General features: G+C 47.0%; 1 protein-coding gene across 1 annotated transcript in view; it reads left to right on the top strand.

Moving 5' to 3' along the window:
• The window catches only part of GFRA2 (GDNF family receptor alpha 2), a 77,085-nt gene that overhangs the window by 36,231 nt on the left and 13,475 nt on the right, over nt 1–27,379 (top strand). The window contains exons 5-7 of the mRNA XM_049770705.1: nt 24,361–24,470; nt 25,161–25,301; nt 27,001–27,173. Of these exons, the coding sequence (XP_049626662.1) occupies nt 24,361–24,470; nt 25,161–25,301; nt 27,001–27,173 (424 nt within the window). The remainder of the gene's footprint in view (nt 1–24,360; nt 24,471–25,160; nt 25,302–27,000; nt 27,174–27,379) is intronic.

The following is a 27,379-nucleotide window of genomic DNA, read 5'->3' as shown; positions in this document are numbered from 1 at the left end:
ATATTCTTGTCAAGGGCTCTCTGGATTGTATTTTCTTCCTTGGTATGGCCACACAGAGAGGGAGAAGAAAGGAGGGCTGGTTTCTGGCTTCTCAGAAGGGCTCTACCCTCATAATCAGATCACCTTTCAAAAGCTCCATCCAAAAATACCATACCTTAGGGATTAGGACTTCATAATGTCATTGTGTGGTGGTAGAGGTGGTGGTGGTAGTAATGGTGGTGGTGGTGGTGTGTGCGTATGTGTGTGTATGTATGTGTGTGTTGGTGTTGGTGTGTAATAAACACAAACATCAGTCTGTAGTGCTTACCTTTCATTCAGTCTCTTTACCTTCATCTCTCTGAGTCCTTTCCTCATACTTCATGCATTGTTGCTTCCTAGAACATGCTGTATCCTATGATGCTGATCATGTGATTTCCATTTATATTTTCTCTCCCCATTAGCTCTCTGATATTCAGTGAAGAAGGCATTTCTCTAGACACTAACTTTATTGCAGAACAAAAGAGAGTTAGTCCTTGTCCCCTTGAATACAATCAATATGATGAACAATCATCATGTGAACAAACAGCATAGTATTAACATTCTCTTAGAACAGGCTGGATAGCAGGGAAAGGGGAGAGCTGACAGAAGTATCAGGAAGAATTGATGCGTGGACTGAGACCTGGAGAAGAGGAAGGCAGCAGAGAGGGGAATACTTCATACAGAGGGGATGGCAGATGCAGAAATTTGGGCATATCTGCTGGGAAGGTGAAAGGAGGGCAATTGTCTGGGATAATTAGGCTTATGGAAAGGTATTGGAGCAGATGGAGTGTGGCAGGGTTGCCAACTCTGTGGCTTTTGGGCTTGTCCTACATAGAATTTGAAGGAATCTTCTGAATATTTGGAATGACTATGTCGAGATTACATTGTATGAAGGTGACTCTGGTTACTGTGTGGGGAACAGGGCAGGAAACCAGATGTTCTCAGAGCAACCAAGAAGGTGATTATTTTAGCATTACTAGATGATGGTCACTTGAGCCATGGTACTGAGAGAGATAAGTGGATAAATTTGAGACATTTTGGTGATGGCAGTGATAGTCCTTGATGTGGGAATGAGGTTTCTTAGAAACTCAAGGACAGCTCCAAAGCTCCTCCCGACTTAAGCAAATATAGGTGATGGGGTCATTTTCTGAGATGATGCAGAGCTAGTGTGGGAGCTACTGCAGGACCTGCATTTTAGGCACAGTAATTTTGAGATGCCTGTAGAACATTACTATCTGGAGCTTGACTGGAACTAAGGAATTGTGGGGCTCATTAGCATGTTAGTGGTGTTTCAGGTGAGGGGAAAGGGTCAGGAAAGCCAAGTGGTGGCCCCTCTGAGTGTTACTGTATGGTGGTGTTATAATGGCATTTCAGGAGTCAAAAAGACATTTTTGAAAAGAAAAAAAGGCATGGAAGTTGTGATAGATGCTTTTGAGAGATTCAGCAAGATGAGGACATTCAGGAGTCATTGGGCTTGGGAACCTCTGCAGGCCCCATAGGCTGGTCTTACATTTCAGTAAAGTGAAAGTCTTATCCCTTGGGTTGGCCTCTGATATACCTCAGTTCTGGTGCAAAGTAGCTCTGGTGCAAAGTTCTGCAAAGTAGCTCCACAGATATCTATCTTTGTCAGGTAATTGGTCAGAATTTTCTGGGAAAGTCCCTGAAAAGGGAGAATATCTAACATGGAGGAGCTGCTCATTTGTTCTGGCTGTCTGGAAGTACCTGCAGAGATTCTGTCTTGACTTTGGGGAGAGCAGACTGGGGATGTCTGCCATTGTAAGCAACTTGGGATTTTTTGCTGTGGGTCCTGTGGTCCTTAGGATCATACCTTTTCCAGGTCAGTCTGAACTACTCATGCCTTAGGGTTTTTGCTAACTTTTACAGTACAGTGTGGTTAGGACCCCAGACATGCTCCTTTCCTGAAGACCTGCTGAGGGGTCATGATATGGTTGCTGTGGACTCAGCTTCGGGGCCATGGCTCAGAGTTCTTGAGTGGGTGAGGCTATTGACAGTGATGCTCTGAGAAGTCTTAGAACAGCCGGTGTCAGCTAGGGGAGCCCCATTGCCCCACCCTCTTCATTGAAGGAGGGTTTGAGATATGTCATCAGGGATCCCAGGTTGGCTTCCCTTTCTTGGTAGACCATAATTTCAGGTAAGCAGGATTTGCCTTTGTCTTTATGGTCCATAAAGTTCATAAGGCAGGCCTGCATGCCTTCTTCAAAAGTGGAATTAGCTTGATGTTCTGGAGCCAGATGCCCATCTTCGGACCTTTTGGAGGCTGTCTTGGTGAGCCTAGAGACACTATTTCTGGGGTAGGATAGTCTAAGATTACCTGACTAGATGTAATTTGGCCTGGCCCAATGAGATTGAACACAGGGAGTCTGGTCAGAACATCTTAAGGGGCTCAACAAGACACTCCTCAAAGTATTCTTCATAGGCTTGGAATCTTGACTTCAGGCCTCACCCACAGTTTTGTGAACTCAACAGTGCTGTTTGTCTTTGGTCCTTGTCATAGTAGGATGGCAATCCTAGCCAGAAGTTCCAATGAGCCATTTCCAGGTGCATTGCACCCAGGAGGTAAAGTAAATCTTAGGCTACCTGAAGACTGGAGGTGATGCTCTTGCACTGAGAAGGAGAAGAGGAGACCTGCTCTTAGCCCTATGATCTTTGAGGGGCAACTATATGGAAAAGGGGGACTGAGGGAGGCAAGTGGGAACTAGCATAGAACCCCAAGGGTGTGTGATAAGGAGCTGGTTTTCTTTTGAAGACCATGAGGAATCATGAGCTGTTTGAAGCACAGGACATACATGATCCTACAAATCTTTAAGAAGGTCTGTGTGCTGCTGTGGGCCTGGCATATCCGGAGAATGAGGCTGACAACAGGGTGCTTGTGATGGGGCCTGAGTCAAGTCGAGGCTGGGGTGAGTGGGAAGAGGAGGATTAGAGATGCCAGGACCTTGAGGATGTGTAATGGACCTCCCTCGCTGTGGCCAGAGGGGCAGGAGAGAAGCCAAAAGCTGGCCTGGGAGCTGATATCTTCAAGGAAGGAGGAGAGGGAGGTCAGGATATAGGGAATATGTTTGGGTTTCAGTTGTTTTAAAACCTTTGGAACTTGCTACTGAGTAGTATTTCTGTATGTGGGAGTTCAGGAGAGAAGCCGGGGTTTGAGATGGAGATTATGGGATTAAATAAAATAATCAGGAAAAACAGTGAGCATTGGGCCTGGCACACAGGCACATGGTAAATATTAGTTCCTTCAAAGAGCTTATAAGCTCATTTGGGGAGTCAGGGCTCACCCGTGTGAAAACATTAAATAGGAGGAGGAAGCCCTGCTTAATTAAGTGTTGTAAGGATTAAACCGCTTACTGTGGGTACTCAGAGGGACCTGTGTGGCCAGAAGAACCTCAGAAGGTGGCGAGGGGCTTGGGTCCTACATCTAGGAGAAGAGGGGCTACCCTTGGGCAGAGGCTCCTTCATGATTCTGGAGAGGAAGAAAACAGGCTGGGTGAAATGCAGGGCATTACAGCTTGCTCAGGGCTGAAGGTGCCAGTGAGGGAGGGGAGTGGGTCTGAGAGTGCAGGTGAGAGATACAAGAGCTTTGGATACCCTGGGGAGACAGTGAGCAGAAAGGCCCCCAGGCTGTCTAGGCTTTGCACTGTGGGTCTCAGCAGGTCAGGACTTAGTTAGGACTTAAATTATGGCTTATTAAGAGGAGAAGTAGAGCTGGAAGAAGAGTCAGGCTTAGCACTGAATGGAATATTTGGTAGAATGGAGAAAGAATTGTGGTAGATGCATACCGTGATGTGATCTCAACCTCAGGAAGAGGAAAAAGAGGAAAAGGCACAATATGCAACATACTGCATGAATCTTGAGGGCCTTCCATTGAATAAAATAAGTTGGAGACAGACAAATACCATGTGATCATGTACACAGGTGGAATCTAAAGACCAGAACTTACCAAAATCAAAGCCCCATTCCACCTCCTAGGTATGGAGAATAGATGGTGTTGCAGTGGGGTATAGTGGGTGATGGGAGAAAAGGTCACAGGCACGGAATATGGGATATAAGAGAAATCTGGGTCCTGAAGTGTGAACTGGGAGACTTTATTGACTGTACCACATTGTATATCTAAGAGTTGCTCAGAGTTGATCTTAAAAGTTCTCATCACAGGAGAAATTATGTGATTATGTGTGGCGATGGACATTAGCTAGACTTATTGTGATAATAATTTTGCAACATGTACCAGTATCAAATTATATTATGCTTCTCAAGCTAAAATGATGTTATATGTTAATTACTCACCAGTTAAAATGCTTTGAATACTGCTGAATTCCTGGCCCTGCCTCTGTTGATCAGCCTGACCAGTCTGAGAGGGCACAGAGGCCCGACTGAGAGGCCTGCAGTAGTGAGTTCCCAGCCTCCGAAAGGAGAGAACAGAGGCCAGAGGCCCTTGCAGGCTTTAGCTGGGTGTCAGATTCGTGGCCTTTCTGTGTTTTCTGAGAGGGCACAGGCTACCATGTGAGTTGCTATGTCTGGGGTCCCAACCTTGGAAGGGCTTAAGAGCTGTGGGAGAATTGCCCCCTCTCCTTCCACTTTTCTGCTGTCTGAATCTCCCCATCTTCTTTCCTTTTTTCCCATATTTTCAAAATGAAATGCTCATGACTGCTTTTGCTGATTTTAAGAACAATTCTCACTCACTTTAGAAACACACACTGCAGCAGCACCCTGAAATAAGTCACAGTTAACATTTGGGGGAATGTATACTTGTCGACCTTTAAAGTATGCATTCACCTACTTTAACAAGAGGCAGTTCTGTAGTATAGGCTGCTTTGTAAGCTGTTCTGCTTCCTTAAACAGATTGTTAACATTCCCCATCTCAGTCCTGCAGGTTTACTGGATTTTAGAGGTGGCCTAGTTTTCTCTAGGGGTGTGAATGGGGGCTGTATTGGCTGTACCACATTGTCTGAGTTGCTCAAAGTCAATCTTAAAAGTTCTTATCACACAAAAATTATGTGGTTATGTATGGTGACATACTCCTTGTCTTCATCGCTTCACTGTCATACAGAAATGCCTGTCTGAGAGTCTTCCCGTGCCTGCTGGGGATCAGTACCTTTTAGTCCTCAGAGAGAAGGGCAAGGCAGATGAGGGCAGGGTGGCGTAGTATAGGAGAAGGAGCTAATGTAGGAAATCTAGCTTCTGACAGGCTCATCCACCAGGGTTGTGAAGCACAGGCACTGGAACAGAGTGGCCTCATCACATTGGTAGTTTCCATTTATGGGTTCAAATTGTTCCCCTCTGGGGTGGGTCACTTCTGATGTTATAGGACAGTGTTGAGGGCTGAAGACTTGCTCAGAGCTTTGGATGGGCCCTGCAAGCCTCCTTAAGTGAAGGTGCTGTGCAGGGTGGAGGGTAGAATCAGTGCAGGTTCCCCCTCACGCACCCCCCCCTACATCCACTATCCAAAGCCAGTGTATTCCTTCCTGGTATATGAATTTCTGGGTTTGGAAATACTGCTACTGGTCACTTCTACATCCCCGGAAATAATCTGCTGTATTATATCAAATATGAACATTGTTTTCTGGGGCAGTGTGGGAGAACTATAGGCATTTGGCATTATTAAAAAATTAAAGATGGCTGGTGGTGCTGAGGACCCATGGGCCGTTGGAGGAAGCTGGAGGGTGTTGAGACTGAGTTTGGAAGGAAGGTCTGAGGCAGGGGCACTTTACTTCTTTGTTTTCTTCAGTGCTTGTTTCTCTGGAAAGAGTCATAAATAACAAAACCATGATCATGAGTCCTGTTTGCTGCTTCCCTTAGTTCATATACTAAAGTTTCTAAACTAGAGTTTAGAAATCCCTACTGGGTCAACTAGTTTTCACTGGCCTGTGAGGACAGTGCTCTAGTCACAGATGTAGCTCCTTGCTCGACCCTACCAGCTGGAAGAAAGTCAGGGCAACCCTGCTTACTTTTCCAGCCCCACTTGCCTCCATAATCCCACTTGGAACTCAAGTATAGAAGAGAAGGGAGGTACAGAGAGAAGGAAGTCAGAGGCCTTCTGCCACTTTCTCCTGCTATTAGCCCTTCGCATTTGGAAGCTCTAACCAAGGCCTGTGCTTAGGAGGAGATTGGCCACCCTGAGAGAAAGCGCAGGGTGCTAAAGTAGAGGGCTGTGGACTCACCAGGGACCTGAGCCTTGAGGGCCCCGTCTTCGTACTCCTCAGGGGCTGTAGGGCTGGAGATCCCGCAGGTGAGCTCAGGGCTGGCAGGTGGGCTCCATGTCCTATCTCGGTGGGACAGGTGAGCTCTTAGGAAAGGCAGTGGCTGTGAGCAGAGTGGGTGGCCTGTGTCTGAATTGTGTCTGTATGCAAGTCCATAGAGCTAGGGTTTTATCTTAAAACACAGCCAGGGGAAATCTTAAAGCTCAACTCAACAAAATTTTATTCATTGAAGAAATGGAGACAGAGAGAAATGAAGTCATCTGCTCAAAGGGATGTAACTAGGGAGTCAGGCCTGGGCAAAAAGGTCAGGTATAGGCTCCCTGGACAATACCCTGTCTTTGAGGTTGTAGAGAGCAAATTAGACAAAAATGAAGGCCTCACATCTGGGACATGAAGCATCTCTACTAAGCATATACCTGTCTTTTATTTTAGATTTTTAAAAATTTTATTTATTTATTTAAAAATGTACTTTTATTGACTTAAGTTCTGCAATTTATGACACTGTTATTGGTGGTTTGTTTCCTTCTCTTAAAAACTGCATAGAAAACTAGTTGATCCTGGCCACCTTGGGCTGTAACAAGAGAATATTTGTAAAGGGTACTTGGAATACAGCAAAAAGTCTGCCTTCTTCCCCTGCATTTTTAAAATCTGGTTTTTCCAGAGGGGACTAGTTTGTGGGCCAGGAAGAAAGCGGAAGAGGTGGGGCTGTGGGGCTGTGAAGCCCAGGCCTGGGAGATGCAGATGGCAGGAAGGCTTGTGGGTGGCTTAAGCTTTTGCAGTAGCTTTTGGCTGCTAGCTAAGCATAGGAGGTGATGTCTAAGATTGTTTGACTTCTGAGCTAGGCCAGACTTTGTCTTTCTCTTTCCTTCCAGCTCTTTCCCAGGAGCCTGTGAGATAGTCCTGCATGCTGACTTCTGCCAGAAGTCCAGCTGGTGCACAGAGACTGGGCAGAAAGGACTGGGGGATGTGGGTGTCCATCATTGGGGTCCCTAGTCCAGAGCTCTCCCTTTGCCCCTCTCTTCCCATTAGGGCTCATGCCTGCATTGCTCTTGTCACCCCCACCTGCCCTCTGGCTCATCTTCCCAGAGGTCAATGGCAGAAAGAAGGGGAAGAAACAGAAATGATGATGACTTTGTTTTTTTTTTTTTCTTCTTCTGTTGGAGCCTGGGGAGGGTGGTTGTTTTGCTTCCTGGACCTCAGCAGAGAATTCTCTGCCAGACAATCATCTCGGCGCTTTCATTGCTTTCTTATGCTCCTCTAACTGCACAGGGTCGGCTATTAAATGGTCATCAAACCTCAGCCTCTATCCCATCAATAGTCATAAAGTTGGGGAGATAAAAGCCATCAGTTTTCCATTATAGCTGAAAGCAATACTGTAGATAGCTATTTTCTGAATGCTGCAGATAGATGTATTTTAACTAGAGCAGGCTTTCTACTGGCCCCCAGCTCAGCTGCAGGCCTCACCTGCCAGGTGGTTCAAATGGAGGAGGCTGTCAGGCTTTCTCTTCCTTTGTCTCCCGGGTCCTGGGAGCAGTGGCAGGGTACATGCAGGGTGCAGGCAGAGGCAGTGGTACAGTGGGTCTTTGTGTTGACTAGATGCAGAGGGACGTGGGTTCAGGCTGCTAGTCTCATGTTCTTATGAAAGTATACTCTGCTGTCTGATCCAGGCCAGGGCAGAGCACATGGTGGTGCCTAGAGATTTGGGAAGAGGTTGGGGGTGGTGAGGGAATAGGACCCTATAGGCTGGGCCCCCAGGGAGGAGCAGGAGTTGTTGCAGCTGAGGCTTTGCTTTTAGAGAGGAAGGAGGCTGTTCAGAAATGGATTTTGCAATCAAACCAGCCAGCAGCAAGTGGTCATCAGATAAATCCTCGGGATAAACTGTGCAAGTGCTCCAGCCCCCAGGACCTTCTACCTCTGGCTCTATAGCAGGGGTGGCAAACACGCGCTCTTAAGCCGCATGCGGCTCCCAGCCAAAATGAATGCGGCTCTTTGCCTCTTATCATTATTTTGTTTTTTTTTTTTTTTTGGTTTTTTTTTTTTTGGTTTTTGGGCCACACCCGGTAACGCTCAGGGGTTACTCCTGGCTATGTGCTCAGAAGTTGCTCCTGGCTTGGGGGACCATATGGGACACCGGGGGATTGAACCGCGGTCCGTCCAAGGCTAGCGCAGGCAAGGCAGGCACCTTACCTTTAGCGCCACCACCCCGGCCCTTATCATTATTTTGTATACTGTGACTCTTTGCCAAGTTTAGCTTTTGTTATGCTGCTTCTGAGGAGGGACCTCTGAGGAGAGATCTCCGAGCACCTAGTCCCGACCCAGGCTGCATCATCCCATCTTCCATCCCTCAGAAACAACTGCACAGGCCAGCGAGCAGAGGGATCTGTGTGCCACATGTTGTGTCCCATTTTGCCATTAGTTCTTAGTGTGGAGGATGCAGCACACCCTCACCATCACTGCAGGATTTTGCCCCTCACTCAAAATGGCAAAATACAATATGTGTTTAATATATTATTGTTAAAATTATATGCTTTTGTGTGAGTGTTTGTCTGTTTTGGCAGGTCACTGCGTGCTGTGGCTCTTTGACTCTCACAGTTTAAAATTTTGGCTCTTTGTGTCGAACTTGTTCGCCACCCCTGCTCTATAGGATTCACCCTCCATAGGATTCTCCTTCCACCCACACAGTTCCCCTTAACTGTCTCCTTCCAGGCAGGTGCTTGCACTTCAGCTTCCTTCTCTGCCTGTAACAGGTTGCTGGTTTCCTGCATCTGGGTTCTTGCAGGTGCAATATCAGCTCTCCGTCTGCCCCAAATACAAGAAGTCCTTCGGGGTTAGGGTGTGTTCTTGTCCTGGACTCCAGGACACTGACCCAGTGGCCCTAGCAGATATTGTCAGACTGTTCTGCACTGGGAAAGCCTTTAGTTTTCCTGAAAGCTCTATGGTGAGCTCCCAATTTTTTCTCTTAGCTCCCCAGTAACACACACAATCCGTGTGTGTTCTCTGGGCCTGTGAGCCTGGATAGGAGTGTGACTGGTCTTCAGCCCCACATTGAACATCTGGGCACTCAATTGCTCTTGGTTTATTAAATAGAAGCACCTAGATTTGTCTAGGGACTCAGTTGGCCCTTTCTTCAAAGTCCCATTCACAACAACCAGTAGCCCTTCCTCAGGGCTAGGACAGGGGACCCAGATTCTCCCCAATCTGGGGTACACTCTGCCCCCTCCTCTACCTTCTTACAGAGTCTTGATGATGAGACTCGGTCAGAGGGGCCTGCCTTCATGAAATAAGCCTCAAATTCCCACTGGCTTTCTGGAAAGAAAAATACATTCAACCTTTATCATCTTAACCCTTTGGCAGAGCTTACAGGAGTCTATACCAAGGTTCCTTCCCACCTGCTTTCCTGTCTGGCTCCTCTCACAGCCACAATGGCCTTTGTGTCTCTTCCCTATCTGCACACCAACAGCTGCAGCAAGTGCTTGCAAGGTGCTGAGTGCTTGCTGTGTCCCTGTGCAGACTGTGAAGGTCACCGAAAGCAGAGCAGTGGTTGGCTCAGCACACAGATGGCAGTGGCAGTCCTTCGGTTGTCCGAGACCGCCATCCTCATCCCTGATGCAATGAATTCTGTTACTATGTTCTACTTTTCTGGAATTTCTGTGCCCCTCACTATGCCTGCTGTCACCTCTTAATGCTGGTTTAGTGACCCCTCTTGCTGTTTTCTGTGGAGGTGCAGAGCTGTGTCTGCCACAGGAGTCCCAGAGGATGTAGGGAGAGAGGGTCTCTCGGGTGTAGTGTTTAATGGAGTCTATAAATGTTTTAACATGCCCCATGTCTCCAGTGGATCAGGCTGCTGATTGACATTGAATACTCAGGGAAGAAAAGGGAGATGAACATGGGGTTTCACTTGTAGTGTCTGGCTTTCTGTTTGTACACAGCCTGGCTCTTCTCTGACTTGTGTCTACCACTATTGTTGTAACAGTAATTTTAAGTGGAGCAATACTGTCTGATAGTAGAGGTGGAAAACCTTGCTTCTTCCAAGGACATTGGATGCTTATAATACCACTATATAGGCAAATGGGCTGCAGACATCTCACAATAAGCATCTGTTCCTGTCTCTTAATGTACCAGAACCATGCCATGGGGTTCTACAGGCCACACATTTACTAGTCATGTTCTAGGGCCTGCTGAGAGACTTGACCTTGAAGGGCATACTATGCTCTGCTCGATTTTTCACTGGGGCCTGTCTAGTGAGTAAAACATGTCACAGGCCAGATGTTGTGGGACAACCTGGGTAGAAACAACCTGCCTGCCTTTCTTCTCCCCATGCCTCCCCATCAGAACATAGGAACCAAAATTTGGCAGGAAGGGCTGGGTTGGACTTCATGGTGCCTGGCCATGGTAGAGAGCACAGTGCAGGAGCCATCTTGGGCACCCCCCTTACTTCAGAATTCCTTTGGAAGTTTTAAGCTTTGCCAATAAACCTGGGAGTCTTGAGAGAACGAGAACATGGTGATGGACCTTGTGGTTTATGACTGGTTGACTGAGACGTGACCAAAATGCACTCTCACAGCTGGAGTCTGGGACAAGCAGTCCAAGGCATCAGCAGACTCAATGTCATTCTACAGGGGGCCTTGATATGGACACCTACCTCCTCCCTATGACCCCGAGGGCTGGAAGGGGCAAAAGAGCTCCCTGGGCATTAATCTCATTGGGAGGCCTCAACCTCATGATGGAGTCCCACTTTCTGTGCCATCACTCTGCGAAGTCAATTTCTACCTGTGAACCTTCAGCCTCTGGCTGACCCCTCAGACTCCATTCTGCTCAGGCTGAAGCACAGGTGCCTGGAAAGATTTCTGTCCTTTGTTTCTAGATCTGCAGGGTGCTGTGCCAGAACCTCCACATGCCTCCGTGTTATCGCTCTGCTCCTGCTCTCCTCCCACATGCCTGTGGACTGTCCTGCTTCCCCGCTTATCTTGGCAGAGTCATGTTGGTTGGGGATGGCCAGTGGAAGTAGTGAAGAACCCTGCTTGGTGAGCTAATGCCACTCCTTGGCTGGCATTAGTCCTTACATAGAAGACTCATGGGAAACTTGTTTTTGTTTTTGGCTTTTTTTTTTTGGGCCAAACTCATTGACACTCAGGTGTTACTTCTGGCTATGCGCTAAGAAATCATTCCTCGCTTTGGGGGGGGGGACCATGTGGGACCCAGGGGATCAAAATGTGGTCCGTCCTAGGCTAGCGTTTGCAAGGCAGATGCCTTACCTCTAGCACCACCGCTCTGGCCCTTGGAGTGATGGGCCATATACTTCATCCTCTCCTTAAATGAAACTGGTGGCATCAGCTCAAATTTCTGAAGCTTCAGATGTTTGACTTTCTGTGGATTAGGTGGGTAGTGACAGTGGGTCTCAGGGACAGAGGCCATGTAATGTCTATGCTGTGTCTCACTGGTTCCCAGCCAGTGGGGAGCTGGCACCCTGCCCTCTCATGCCAAGGGGGACCTGGAGTTGCTGCTTGCTTTGTGTTGGAGGATGGAAATGGGAGGGCCCATTCACAGCCAGGACTTCAGGGTCAAGCCGTGATGGGACAGTGGGTGGGTGGTGTGGTGGGCGGCTGCCAGGGGCAGACCCTTCTGGCATGCGTGGGGATCGTAGGAGTGAGAGACAGTCATGCTCTTCCGTGGTAATGCTGCTGCTTGACCTTATGCTGACAGGTTGGTACCCCCCATTTTATAGATTTTATTCTTTTAAAGCCCTTTTTTTTGTAAAGCACTAACCTCAGCGAAGGAGAAAGAAGAAAAGGAAAAACAAGCTGAGTTCAGCAGCTGCAGTTTGCTGTAGTTTCATCTTGCATCAGCAAGTTGGGACCACAAATAATCTGGTCTTATATGCTTCACTGATGCCGCTGTTTAGGACTTTGCTGTCTTCCCAAGGCAGTGCATTCCTGGGAGACAGACCCTCTCTGTTTCCCAGTCTCTGCCTTGCAACCAGGAGTGGGTAGTGGGGTTCTGCAGTGGGGAGGGGAGCAGTACTCAGAAGGGCCAATAAGGGTAAGGTTATTAATTTGAAATGCTTTCTGGAATCAGATAAACATTTCTTTTGGCCAGTTTCCCCAGCTTCCCATCCTTTGTTAATTCAGGAAAAATGTCATTTATAATGGATGTTGCCTTGATAAATTGCTCCCAAGAAGCTCAGCATTCTCATTAGTCTATATAATGAGAAAGACTCCTAGTGGTGGCATAGTTACCCAGACATTTGCCTGATAGGAAAAATATTTGTCTATGCAGTTTATTCTGGAAGGCCCGGAGGAGTGTTCATGTATATATGTGTGTGCATGTGCATGTATATGTAAACCCCCTTCTTCCCTGTGCTGTAGAACAGACCTCAACTTCTTCCTGTAGGGTCTGGCTTGCTGCTTGCATGACTCTTGCCCTGTACCATACTTGCCTCCTGTCAGTTCCGATTTTTGTTTTGGCAGCTCTCAATCCAGGCAGTGGAAGACAATTTGGGTGCAAAAATCTCTCAATGCTCTTTTTTTTTTTTTTTTTATCTCTGGGGAATGTAGTGAGCTCTGTTTTGCATCTGTCCTTTTACAGTTATGGTCTCTGAAACTGTGGGAAAAAAAACCCAAAAGAAATGAAGAAAAAAGTCCAGATATTCCTCTGAGCAGGTAGCAGAGTCAGGCCAGTACAGAGGGGGTAGTGGCATTTCCAGAATTTATGGATAATATGCAGATGATTTGGCCTGAATATTCTGCCTTATTGCTGATTACCTTTACCTTTACTATATGAAAATGGACAATTTACTCTGTCTTTTTTCCATGAGGACCCACTGAATTTCCACTGCAGGTCCCCAAGGTACTTTTTCATGTTAAGTGTGGTGCTTAAGGATGTGTGTTAATTCTTGTAGGCCACTGGGGCCTCCTTTAGTGAATGGCTATTACCAGAGATAGCAAGGATCCCTTCCAAGTTCCTAACAGCCCCCAGGGAGGATCTGTAGAGGGGAGGAAGACAGATCAACTGAAGGGGATTTTGGGAAACTGAGTTAAGTTGCTGCCAAGTTACTGCAACATTGATATGTTTTATTGAGCTCTCAGATGGAGATTTTCTTGTGAATTTCTTTTTGCCACACACAGCAATGCTCAAGGGTTACTCCTGACTCTTTACCAAGGGATCACTCTTGGCGGAGGTCAGAGGAATCATATGAGATGCCGGGGATCGAACCTGGGTTGGCTACCATGCAAGGCAAATGCCTTTCCTGCTGTACTATCACTTTGGCCCTATTAGGATGGGCCAAAAACGACATTTTCTCCTAAGGAAAATCATCCTTGTATCCAGGTACCGCTGCCATTCTTCTCTTCACCTTAAATGTACAATTCATCCATTTGCTCATACGTCTGTACATCCACTTACCTATCATTGATCCACTCTCCCACCCACTGATGCATCCATACACCATTCATCTATCTACCTCTCCAACACTTATCCAATCACATTTTATGCGTGCATGCATGCATCCATCCATCCATTTATTCATCCATCCATCCATCCATTTATCCATCCATCCATCGAAGAGTCAGTTCTTCATCCATTTTTTCTTTTATTTCTCCCTTTATCTTTTCATCTAGTAGTTTTTGAGTCTATATTCAGTTTCATACACTATAGACACTGAAGAAACAGACTTGAATAGGGTAGTTTTTTGTTTTGAGAGAACTCAGAATTTAATAGGAGAAATAGATTAGAAAAATTATGTTGCTCATGACACAAGAACAAAAAGTGAAGTATGTACACCTTGTTCAAAATTGGGGTAAGAAAATGTTCTACAAGAGCTGGTACGTGAGCTTATTTAGGATGGGTGAATTGGAAAGATTGTAATGAAAAACTAGTTGGGAGGAGGCATGCCTATCAGGAGGACTGCCACATAAAAGGATTTCTGGAACCTCAGGACTGGGGAATGTTTGTCATTTGATATTGCTACAAGGCTTTGGGGTGGGAGACAAGAGGAGAAGTGTGAGGAAGGTGAAGATGAAAGAGATGAGAAGAGGGTCCAGAGAGATAGTACAGCGGCGTTTGCCTCGCAAGCAGCCGATCCAGGACCAAAGGTGGTTGGTTCGAATCCTGGTGTCCCATATGGTCCCCCGTGCGTGCCAGGAGCTATTTCTGAGCAGACAGCCAGGAGTAACCCCTGAGCACCGTGTGGCCCAAAAACAAAAACAAAAAAGAAAAGAAGGCGTCCTTATGGGGCCGGGCTGTGGCGCTAAAGGTAAGGTGCCTGCCTTGCCTGCGCTAGCCTTGGACGGACCTCGGTTCGATCCCCCGGTGTCCCATATGGTCCCCCAAGCCAGGAGCAACTTCTGAGCACATAGCCAGGAGTAACCCCTGAGCATTACCGGGTGTGGCCCAAAAACCAAAAAAAAAAAAAAAAAAAAAAAAAGAAAGAGATGAGAAGGATTCCATTCCAGGGTTGCTGGAGATGGGCTTGGAAGGAAAGGATTTTTCAATCCAGAGTTTGTAGTCAGTCTCAAAAATCATCTCCTCTGGAAGCAGAGCCTGCAGGACACAGGTGCTCTGTGGGAATGGCAGTGACTTCTCAGAAATAGCTTCACCTTTTTGATCGAAGAAGATGGTCACAGAGGAGGTCACTTATCCATGTGACCTGGGATTTAAAGACCCCTGTCATCAGCAGACCTAGGATTTGAAGTAGGTGATTTGATGCCTGAGAGTTTACTCTTGGACAGGTCATGGTCCACCTCACTCCTGGGTCTACACTTTAGCTAAGTTTCTGTTTCTGAATTTTCCTCTGTGTGTATGATTTCAGAGAATGTGATTTGATGTCAGAACCTGACTGCTCTCAAACAATGAGCTTTAGAATAATGGGGTTTCTATGGATTGCGAAGGCGAGAAGTACATTCAGAAGAGTTGGAATCAGGCAGATGCTGGGAGGGAGTTGGTCTTTGAGTAGGAGGGCCTTACTGTTGGGAATGGCAGGAATAAAGGCTGCTCAAACTGAGGACAAACCTGAAGCTAAGGAAACACTAAGTGGGTGGAATCCTAGGACGAATGACTAGGGTTAGGAAGACTGGCAAAATAAGGCACTGGTAACTGCTCTTGCCCACTTCCTGGCATCATTTTCTTACTTCATGTCTTGAATTAAGGACTGTGGATCTGGACTCTTTTGTTCTGTATCAGGAGAGGGGTAGGAGTGGGTGAGAAGGGAGTGTGGGAAAACCTAACCTTTTACTAGCAGCAAGAACCATATCTGCATTCAGACAAAGTTGAAAGAAATCTTTCAGCTGGCTGGCTACCTAGCTCAAGGCTAACCACACTCTTAACACAATAATAAGTCAATCCTCACTGAATAATTAAATAGAGAGCCTTCATAAGTATTGACTTAATGTGACAGCAAGTCTATAGTGACTCGGGCTTTGCTTATGTAAACACAATCTCTTGTTCAGCTTACTTAGCAGTTCAATGAAATAGAACAGTCCTTCAATTAAAATCAAATGATGCATACATTTAATTCTTTTCTCCTTTTACGGACTAATAATAGGTTTGGACACAGGTGAAGAGGTTGGGGGAAAGGGTATCTGCCTGGGATTTCATGGGATCCCAAGGAACCCACCCAATGATCATCTCTGGCCTTTGTTGGCAGATCCTTGTGAGATCAGGTGGGCTTCTGGCTCATCCAGCCTCCTTCACCCATTCTGGAAGCATACTTGGTTGATGTTCTCTTGATGGTGGCTGGCTCAGATTTATGTCTCTGGTTAGTGGAGTTCAGTATCCTGGTTCAGCATCCCAGGCCATTTCCTTGGATCATGTCGTCACTCACCTGAAGGGGAGAGGAATAAGCTCTAGACTGAATAGAAAGGGGAACTAGAGCAAAGATGGACCTTATTTGTCTCCTGAGGTGACATGAGAGAGAAATTATCTCCCTGTTTTATGCTTCGCAATGCTGGAGGAGGAGGGACAGCTGGGTTGGGGCAGAAGAAGAACAATTGTAGGGCTTTGAAGTGAAGTCATTAATTCACCTCTCTAGGCTGCTGTTTCCTTACCCCTAAAATGAGGGTCAGAGGCTAACCTCAGAGATGGTGGTCAGGATGCAACATGGTGGAATAGTGGCAGCTCTCCGTGTGATACTATGTTGACGCAGGGATGCTGGTTATTAGATGAAACATATTAGGTCCTGTTGACCTAAAAGGAAAGGACTCATGTCTTACAGTCAGGTATTGGGGAGTGGTTGGGCAGAATCCCTGAAGGTGCAGGCCCCTGAACCTGCATTGACTCTGGTCAGATGTGGTGATGTGGTTTATCTGACAACACTGGCCATGGGCAGAGGAAGTCCCTTAGAGTAGCCTCTAGTTATTTTCTTTCTTCAGATGAGGGTATAGAGCTTTGGGGGCTTGAATGACCTACTCAGGGTCCTCTAGGAATAAGTGGATGAGCTAGGGTCAGCACCAGACTATCGCCTAGGAAATGGACTACTAGGCCATAGCCATGGTAGCCATGCTTGGAGAGGAGTAATTTCAGAATTTAGAGGTTTTTTTTTTTTATCAGAGATATCAGACATTTATTCATACAGCATCCTATGTTGAGGCCTTGGTCAAGTTCAGGAGATTGGGACTGGCTTCCTAACAAAGCAGTCCGAACTGTCTCCAGCTTCAGGCTCCAGAAATTAAGGTGCCCTGAGAAGGAGCCAGTTTATTAGGTGATAGCTTTTCTCTCTCAGCCTCTGTATTTGCTTGCTGAATTTCTAGAACGAATAAGATTCTCAAACTGAAATCTTAGAAAAATAATGGTTTAAATCACAGGATTCCTGAGGCATTGTTCAGTTAAACTCAAAGAAATAATTACCATCCTGAAGCAACTGTATTAAAGAGAACATAAGGAATAGTATTCTATTTTTTTGTTTTGTTTTGTTTTTGGGCCACACCTGAAGGTCCTCAGGGGTTACTCCTGGCTCTGTACCCAGAAATGACTCCTGGCAGGTTCGGGAAACCATATGAGATGTTGGGAACCGAACCTGGGTCTGTCCCAGGTTGGCTGCATGCAAGGTAAATGCCATACCTCTGTGTTACCATTCCGGCCCAGTATTCTATTTATCTGCTAGATTTGCTCTGGACTCGGTGTGTACACTTACTGCTCTCCACTTGTAATCAGAGTGTGTGAGGGGCATTATTTCCTGCTTTCTATTCCTTAAGATGATTGCATGCATAAATTTTCTAATATTGGCACAATTCACATCATTGTCATTTTGAACAGCCACTCAGGTTTTCTGGGGTGCATCCATCTGTGCTAGGCTTCTCTAATTGTGTGGGGAAAACTCAAGGCCAGTTCTGTCTCCACCTGACTTCTGTCATCATCTGTTCCCAGGTGCTCTTGTTGAAGTACTCTGAAATCATTTGCATGTGAGACAGACTGTTTCTGCATGCATGTGTCCTTTTCAGTGTCCTGCCTTTTCTGGATGGGCTGAACTTGGATAATGATCTTAGCAAGTCAGAGAGCAAAGTTCTATTTTTTCCTGTTTTAAGAGACTCAGCTAGCTTAAGAAAATATAAAAAGGAACTTGGTTTACAATCTATTAGAGAAAGGGCAGGAATGTATTCCTGAGTTCAAATACAAATTAGTTTCTATCTCCTCCTATTTTAACCCCCTCTTCCTTAAAAGTAACATTGCAGCATAGTGCAAATTTCAGAGGGATGTCATAAGCATAGTCTGGACTAGCCCATCTTTCTCTGCAAGACCACTTCTGGTGCCCACATCTTACTCGCTCACCCTGCCAGCCTACACCTTATTCACTGTTTTTTCACTATTGTGACTAGACTAGAACATTCTTTGGGTTCATCCCTATTGTGTCTGGTGTCTCCTTATGTAGGAGGACAACTTCAGGAAAGGGGCCTCTCAGCCTGCTTTATATTGTTTTCTCATCTCTAGAGCTATCAGTGTGACCAGGAGAAGAGGTCTGTTATTGGCCTCGGGCTGTATGTCCCCCACAGCTAGGATGGGGATGGCCGAAGAGGGGCCTTTCACCCAGCCCACCCAAGGGTTTTGGAGCTGCTATTTTTAGGCAAAAAGAATAAATGTTCACTGTGAAATTAGGGGCAAAGTCAAGCTAAATGGTGCTTGATTTCCTTAGAGAAGGCTGACTGTCCACTGAGGGTGATTCCCAGTGTCACACTTGCCAGTGTCAGAAAGAAAGTGTGCCTTGTGACAAAAATTCATTTATTTTGATGTCATGTAATATTGGGTGGTGGGGTGTGTGACCTGCAGCTCAGCTGCTGTGCCTGGCTGGAAAACAGTAACATTGTGGTCTGCTCAGGAAACTGAAGGACATAACAGCCTTGGCCACTTCTCTCGTCATAGACACCCACTGGTTTCTGTGGCTGCAACATAACAGGTGCAATTGTTCAATGGAAATGTTTAGAAATTGTTAAGAACTCAGAACAAAAGAGCATGTGCTGGCAATTTTTGTTCATCAGGAGGGTTCACTGAATGGCACTCTCCATCAGATGGACTGGAGAATCTGTGTTTGAGATGTTTTCAATTGGCATTAAGGCAGGGCACTCTGGGTAACAGGTGTCTGCTTCTCCTGGTCAAGTTAGAAATGTAGAGTGATTGTGTGTGTGTGTGTGTGTGTGTGTGTGTGTGTTCTGCTTTCTTTGCCGTGTAGAATGCTTTGGGCTTCCACAGCTGAGATATAAAATATATTTAGTGTTAGAAATGGGGTGGTAAGGATCCCCAAGTTCAATAGAGTGACCTGTCAGAGCCTAGGAAAGCCCCCCTCATTTCTGGGCTTGCCCCTCAATGGCATACCTTGGATTTTGGGCACGGGCCTGGAACTGGTGAGGGGAGTGGCACCCTTACTAGTTTCTGGTGGCTGCTGATGCCACTGGTCTGGGGATCCTCTTTGAGAATGGCTTTCTTGAGGAAGTTCTTGCAGTGCAGTCTGGATGATTTCGGCTGTGTGGTTTATCTGTGTACGTGTGGCCCTGACTCTTATGTCCATCTGCCCACCAAATAGGGTTGCCAAATCCAGAGGTCTAAACCACAGGATGCTCACTTACATTGAAATTCTAATGAACAATAAAAATATGTTTTTGTAAATAGATCCCAGATACTGCATGGGCATACTTACACTAGAAACAATCATGGTATGTCTGAAATTCACATAAACTAGATATAGTACTTAGTGGGGGTTCAGATCCTCCCCCCATCCATCTTTCCTGAGACTGAACAGGCTACAGCTGCTGCTGAAATAAGCCCAGAGTGGATTTGTGATTCAGGCAGACCCACCTGCTGCCCTGAGCACATTTGGCAATCTTCACCGGGTGCTGCTGAGATGGACTTGAACAGCTCATCTGCTGTTCATATTATTTCTCTTATTTTATATTTGGGCGACAGCCTGAGCTGGTTAGGGCTTATTTCTGGCTATGCACTCAGGGATCAGTCCTGGCAGGGTTCAGGGGACCATAGTTGAAACTGGGGATTGAACCTACGTCAGTTGTTTGCAAAAAGTGCCCTCCTCATTGTAATAGCTCTTCACCGCCATGGTTCTCCATCTTGCCCTTTGTCTGTCTGTCAGCTCCCTTTATTTCATGCTTCCTTTCATACTGTTTGGGGCTCTGCAAATAGAGGTCTGCAGAGGCATGGGCAGGGCCAGGAAAGGTCTGTTGCAGTGAGAGTAGCTCCAGGAGACCAGTGACCTTCCAGTGGCATCAGGAATAATGGCCTCAGCCTGGAGCTGGCAGGTGATTACCAGATGGCCCACTGAGCAGGATGCCATGGAAGACCTGGAGGACAGTTGCCTTGGAAAATACACCACCAGACTGCTAGTGCCTTCCTGTTCAGTCTTGCCCTTCTCTGGTGTGGAGTGTCCCTACTGGAAGAATGGACATGATTACTAAGGGCATGACCCAAGAGGTGGCAGAAATTGAGTAGTTAGATGTATCCTGGAGACTTGAATGTGGTACCTCCTAAAATGTACCCCTATGTAACCCTCTTGTTAAGTCCACTAGATGTGGAAAGTGAAATGGAAACACAGAGGTTTCCCTTTGTAACCTGTTTCTCCTTTGAGTCTTGCCTTGCTCCCTTCCTCCTTTGCTTTGAGAAACTATCATGTCTGCTGGAAGGAAGTAGGCCCCAAGCTCAGGAATACAGTGGCCTTTTCTGGGGGGTCTCCCACGGGCCTGGCAAAGTTGAGTGGCAGATGCCTGGTTTAAGGAGCCTGTGTGCCTCCTGTATTTTCAGTGTAACATGGATTGTGACACTGGAGTAGGTAGTCATTGACCATCTGGGAGGTCAGGAGAAGGGCCTTCTCTTCCTGAGCTCATGTAACCATGGAAAGGTAAATGTGCATTGCTTTACCTTATAGGGACACTTGGGGGAATGCTGGGTCAGGAAAGAGCCTGGGATCCTGCCTGTAGAGCACCCACACAGCCCTCTTAACCAACCTCCTTATCCCCTACATTTTGCTTTCTGCTTTTGTGTTGACTTGTTTGTCACTGGCATCCTCAGTGTGTCAGTCACGTAAGGACAGGATGAAGGGATTGCCAGCTCTTAAGGCCTGCCTGTTGGTGTTGTCGTATATAGGTTCTCAAAGACTCAAACAATCCCAGAATGATTATTGTGGAGAAGCAGAGGGCTACAGATCATCCCAGATCTGCTGCCCTGAACTGCCTCTTTCCAGGTCTTTTATTGTGCTCTGAAAAGGCTTGCATGCATGTTAACCCTTAGCATTTCCTCCAGATTTTCAGTAAAGGCAAACAGGACATAATATACTTTGGCTAAGTGAGCTTGTTATGACTTACTAAGCACAGAGCTAGTGGGAACTTTTTGGGATTGTCAGGAGTAGGACGTTGCAAGTGAGACCTTGGCAGTGCCACCAGGCTCATCTGCCTCAAAGCCTCTCTGTGCAGAGGACCCTTTAGATATTTGCTTGTTCTCTCCTTAACTCCTTCATCTAGGGGTTAGATGATATGAATAAGTGGCTACAGCTTAGATCTCATCTTATCAGCATTGTTGAGTCTGTGCTTAGACGTATAACTATACCACTCTCCCATGTCACCAGTATAATGGAAGCCCTTCAATTTTCCCTTCTCTCTTTCATTATCTTCCGTCTCCCCTTGTTTTCTTTTCTTCCCTATCCTCTCCTTCCTAAATTCTGAGGTCAAGGGTGATATATGTATTCCCACCTTGACTACATTAAACTTCCTTATCCAGTTATTCTACATATCACAAGCAAGTGGGACCATCCTATGTTTGTCTTTCTTCTGGCTTACTTCAGTCAACATGTGTCTCTATGCAGGCTGCAGCCAATTGCATTGTTTCATTATTCCTTGCAGCTGCGTATATTTGATTATGTATATATGCCACATTTTCATAATCCATCCATCTGTTATTGGAAACATAGATTGATTCCATATCTTAGCTATTGCACTAATTGTAGCAGTGACTAATGGTGTGCATACCTCCTTTTGAATGAATGCATTTTTTGTTTTGGGGGTAGCTGCCCCAAAGTGGAATTGCTGGGTCATATGGCAGCTCAATTCTAAGATTACTGAGGATTCCATATTGTTTTTTACCAGACAACATTTCCACCAGTTGGGGCCAATGCTTGCCTTGCACACAATGACCTGGGTTTAATTCCTGGTGTCCCATGATTCCCCAAGTCTGCCAGAAGTGAATCCTTCATGCAGAACCAGGAAAAACCCCTGAGCACTGCTGGGAATGTCCCACAAACAAACCAGCAAACAAAACATATCCACCAGCAGTGAATGAGAGTTCCTTTATCACTATATGCCAGCCAGCACAGATTTTCTACGATTTTTGTTATGTACATGCACATTCTCACTGGTATGAGATATCTTATTGTTTTGATTTAGATTTTCCTGATGATAAATGATGCTGAAAAAATTTTTTCTTTTGTTTTTGGGCCACACCCAGTGATGCTCAGGGGTTACTCCTGGCTATGCACTCCTGTCTTGGGGGATCATAATTGGACGCGGTGGGATCAAACTGAGGTCCTTCTTGTCAGTCGCTTGTAAGGCAAACACCCTACCACTGTGCTATCGCTCTGGACCCAATGCTGAAGTTTTTTTTTTTTTTTATGTGACTGATGGCTATCCACCTTTTTCTGAGAAGTGTCTGTTTATTTCTTCTCTCCATGTTTTTTTTTTTTTTTTATAAAGGCTTTGGATTTTTTTTGGAGTTGATACTTGTACTAACATCCTCAATATCAGCCCTTTGACTGATATGTTGAATATGAATATTTTTTCCATCACAAAATGCTTATTTTCAAATAAAGGCCCTTCACAGGTTCCTGGAACTCAGGTTCCCAAAGTTAGGACTGCAGCATTTCTTTTTGGGGATACAATTCATCCCACAGCAGGTGCTTAGAGATTTTGCTTTGTTTGCCTCTCTGTCCACACAGTCTATAAAGTCTGACCCCTTTCCATTGCTCTCAGATTTCTTCCCAATTTCTCCTTCTCTCATTTGCATGGCTGTGGAGGGAGATGAGCTGGTTTTTTCATTTAAGACGTAGTCAATCAGCCCTGCTGACTGGTTGTGTACTTCCCCCTTGTGAACTGTGGCTGAGGAGCAGAGGGTGTGCTGGGTTGTGAGAGCTGCAGGAAATTTCAGATGTTGATCTGGGTCTGGGAGGGCCTTTAAGAGCTCTGTCCTCCTATTTTGCATAGGCAAAGGGATCAGCTTGAAGGGCATCTCTGTGACTCAGTGACCTTAGCACATTCTTGATCCTTTCTGAGGCTGAGCAGCTGCCTCTACCCAGTGGGAGAGCACTGTCCTTAGAGCACAGTCTTTATAAGATCAGGTGAGAAACCATGGGTGTGGGAGTACTTCTTCAGATCAGTTCCTATGAAGGCAAATGCCACTTGCCAGACTCACCACTGTGGTGCTCATAGCCTCATTCAGGTGTTCCATGATTGCACACGAACCACCTTCTCCACTGTCCCCCTCTATGACACTGTCTCCCCATCCCTGGGCCAGCACCCATGACACATGAAACAAGGATCTTCAGCTAGGGTGGGGCAGAGCTGAAGGGGTCAGTCTTGAGGGATGTTTTTCTCTACAAAACCCATGCTTTAGAGCATAGTGTGAGCTAGAAGGTGCGACAAAGCCACTTGCACCGAGGCCCTTTGGCCCATGTGGTGTCAGTGTAACCCTCTGGTCTCTTCCTGATCCTTTTCAAGTGGATGGGATTCCAGAGGAGAGTGGGCAGTGGAGTGTGGGGTGCACCCCTGGACCAGCATCATGGTGTAGAAATTAGTGATTGAGTGCTAGCAGTGTCTGGAGTCGCCAAAGAGTTCCTATTGGGTGCAAGGGCTCTGATGGCCTGAGGCCTGCTCTCTGCCACTTGCCAGATTCTTTGCTCACAGTAGCTGTGAGACAGAAGCGAAGTGACAGACAAGCTTCCCAGGGGCAAGGGCAGGGTGAGGCAGGCAGGAGAGAGGTGGGAGGGGGGCAGTTGCTATGTGGATCATACATGGGTGCCCTCGCCTCCTGGGACCTGGTCATCTCATTTTGTGTGTGTATGGGGGGAGCTGTGCCAGATCAGATCCAGTCCAACAGCATCTGCCTCTGGGCAGAATGTGGGGGAGGTGACAGCATTGTCTCTGCTTGCAGAGGAATGGTGGCAGTGATATAGTCTGCCTTGGATTCCGTCTGGGGATATTTTGGTCCAGTCTGAGACTCTGAGCTTGGTCAGGAATACCCACAGGACATCCTCCTCTCCCAACACCCCTGCCTCGTTCTAGTGCCCGGAGACTGGTTTCTGTAAACCCCAGTGAGTCCCAGGCAGGTAGCTGGGCACGGAGGGAAAATAATATGTTTATAGGCGGAAAGACCAGCGTGCTCAGGACAGACATGGACAAAGTTATGCAGGGTGTGGCTGGGGAGAAGACAGACCTTGGTTCCCTCTGGGTCCGATGGACAAACTTGCCCCAATTGGCAACTCCTGACCCAGCTGCACACTCATGTCAAACTTATAGCGCCAGGGCTTGGTTTCCTGCATTTACCTCATTCCTGGCTTCCAAGGGCTGTGAAGTAAGGATTGGGGGGTTCCCTCACACTGTGAAGGCAAAAGGCAGCAAAGTAAACTCTTCTCGCGGGGTCTCCTCTTACTCAGGTCCCGGCTGGCGGACTTCCACACCAATTGTCGTGCCTCCTACCAGACGCTCACTAGCTGCCCTGCAGACAATTACCAGGCATGCCTGGGCTCCTATGCTGGCATGATCGGTAAGCTGCCTCCTGCATTTCGGATCACCTGGGGTTCAGCTGCTTTATCCCTGTGGGCAGTGGTGGGCTGAACGTAGTGGTCTGGATGCTGCTGATGAGCTGTCAAAGAGGCTAGTGCTGGCCCATGGGGAGGAGAGCCACAGGACTTTAGAAACTAGTGTGTAGGGGGGTAACACTGATGATTGCTTGCTCCCACATTTTAGGAGCTGCCCCAAGCAGTTTCTGTGATTTAGTGACTATTATTTAATATGTGCCTTACTATTATCATTAATCATTTAATCGAGAGAATCTTAATTCTGACATGAATTCCCACACTGGGGAGGTATGGGTATCTGTCTCACAGGAGAACTGAGGCTTCATGAGGTATTGGGGATATTGCATAGGTTCTTGGGGATCATGTGGGCACTGGGCCCAGCTTCAACCCACGACATAATGTGGAAGGCTGCCATGTAACACATGAGTAGGCCAAGAGTGAGGGAGGCATTCCGGAGTGTTTTCTCTGCTCTCCTTGTAGTTTCTGTGTCCAGATCTCTACCTAACTGGTCTCCATGGTTGTTGGGGTACAATGCAGTTTAGACTGTGAGTTGGGGTATATGTGTATTGGGGGAGTCAAAAGGGAGGGGCCCAACTTTATTATCTCATGCTCAAGTCTCTTATGTCTGTCTCTTTGCTCCCCTTTCTCTGGCCCAGGGTTTGATATGACACCCAACTACGTGGACTCCAGCCCCACCAACATCGTGGTATCCCCCTGGTGCAGCTGTCGTGGGAGTGGCAACATGGAGGAGGAGTGTGAGAAGTTCCTCAGGGACTTCACTGAGAACCCATGCCTCCGTGAGTGCCCCCACAATGCGCAAGGCACTGTCTCATCTGGAACGTAGCACCTGCCAGGACTCTTCAGTACATGCACAGCCCTTGGGCCTTGGGCTTTGTGCACTTGGAAGTTCAGAGCTGGCAGCAGCCTCTCCTCAGTTTACCTCTGGAGAACTTGGGCCAAGTCAAGGTCCATAAGTATCTGAGGTTCTTTTTTGGGGGGAGGTTACACCCATCTGTGCTTAGGGCTTACTCTTAGTTTTGTGCTTAGAAGTCATTTCTGGCACTGTTCAGGAGATTGAATCTGGGTCAGATTCATGTGCAAGGAAAAGTGCCTTTACTGCTGCACTGTTGCTCTGACCCACCTTGAAGTTTTAACTGGGTCACTTTGGGAACAGCACTATAAGGATGATAGCCATTTTCTCCTTGAAGGGTCTGTTTCTTCTTGGACTTATTTTATACTGGAAACCTACCTGAAGCAGAGAAACAAGAGAGTGAGAGTATGGGGCTAACTGCCCCATCTGCCCTGACCTGTGCTTACACCCCTCCTTGAACTTCCTCATTTTCTGTCCTGCTTGTCCCCTGGACCTGTCACATGGGTTCAGGCACAGTTAGAGAGCCTCGGTGAGGAGTTGTGCTCTGATGGAAGTTTGCCCTTTGGGCCCCAGGTCCCAGCACAATCATTTTAGGGTTTCTGCACAGGGCTCCTAAGGGCTTCAGTGTGGGATGCCCATCAGCTTATGGAGATCTTGAAGGTATCTCACAGGTGGGCTCTGGGCATCATGCTGCTGAAGGAGGGAGGCAGGCATCTCCGTCAGGAAAAGACACTTTAGTGTAGTGCAGACCACTTGCTTTGCTGTAGAGCAGGGTCCTACCTGGACAGGCAGAGTGTCCTTCCCACCCTGAATCTGCTGGCCCTGCATTCGCCTCAGGTGGTGAGTGCCCACAAGGGTTAGTGATGATGCTGTGGGCAGGGATGTTTCGGAAAAGTCGTTCATTCTCTAGCATGGAGGGATGTGGGTTTGACCACAGACCCAAAGCAAAGTCCATGGGGAGGACAGGTTGGTGCTCAGGAGAAAGACCATGACCCTGCAGACCAGGGAGTGTGAGAGATGGGAGCAAGTATAGACTGTGGGCTTGGTTTTGGTCTGCAGGGTGTCTACTGAGGAATCAGGGTGGATGGTGCCACTTTAGGACCAGGGTCTAAAGAAAGACTAGTAGCGATGGGCATAGCAATGACTCTCAGAAACATATGTGATGAGTTTGAGACTGGGCTATGTTTGAAATCATTCTAGGTACCGGTTAGATGGTTAAGTTTTGGGAACAAATTTCATTCAAGAGGTTCTGTTAGTCAGTATTTGGTAGTGTGGGTATGGGCATGGCCACTGTAAGGGCATGATTTATGAGAAGGAGTGGGACTGAGTAGGGGTTCTGGAGTACCAGTGGGGGGACTTAGAAGCCTCTGAGAGAGCCTTTGAGAGAGGGGAGAACCTGTGATGAGGGCACTTTCTAAGGGGGAATGAGGCATAAACAGGACAGGACAAGGTGATAGTGAGGGTGCTGCCTGCCCCTATCTCTCAAGGGTGTATAAAGGGGAGCTTCAGTCAAATTATCCCGGACATGCCATTTATCCTCCTTTGTTTCTGGCCAATTGATGGGATGGTAAGGAACAGAAGTGACCATCAAGTTCCCTGTTTACTTTTTCTGCTCTCTCCCACAGGAAATGCCATCCAGGCCTTTGGCAATGGCACCGATGTGAACCTGTCCCCTAAAAGCCCTTCCTTCCAGGCCACACAGGCCCCTCGGTTGGAGAAGATGCCCTCTCTGCCAGATGACCTCAGTGACAGCACCAGTCTGGGTACCAGTGTCATCACCACTTGCACATCTGTCCAGGTAATGGGACATAGCCTGGGAAAGGGGCCTGCACATTCCTTCCTCTGAAGGGGAACCCTAGAGCCAGGGGAGAACAGATGGGGAGCATTTTTCATATGTTCGTTCACAAGGCTACCTACCTTGCAAGTCTCTGCTCTGTCACAGGCTGGAACTGGAACCATGAGATCACCAGAGATGGAATGGCCACTACCTGCCAGCTAGTGTGC

Source organism: Suncus etruscus, chromosome 3 (assembly GCF_024139225.1).
Source record: "Suncus etruscus isolate mSunEtr1 chromosome 3, mSunEtr1.pri.cur, whole genome shotgun sequence".
In the NCBI taxonomy this organism is placed as follows: Eukaryota; Metazoa; Chordata; class Mammalia; order Eulipotyphla; family Soricidae; genus Suncus; species Suncus etruscus.
This window is presented reverse-complemented; position numbering and strand designations above follow the sequence as displayed.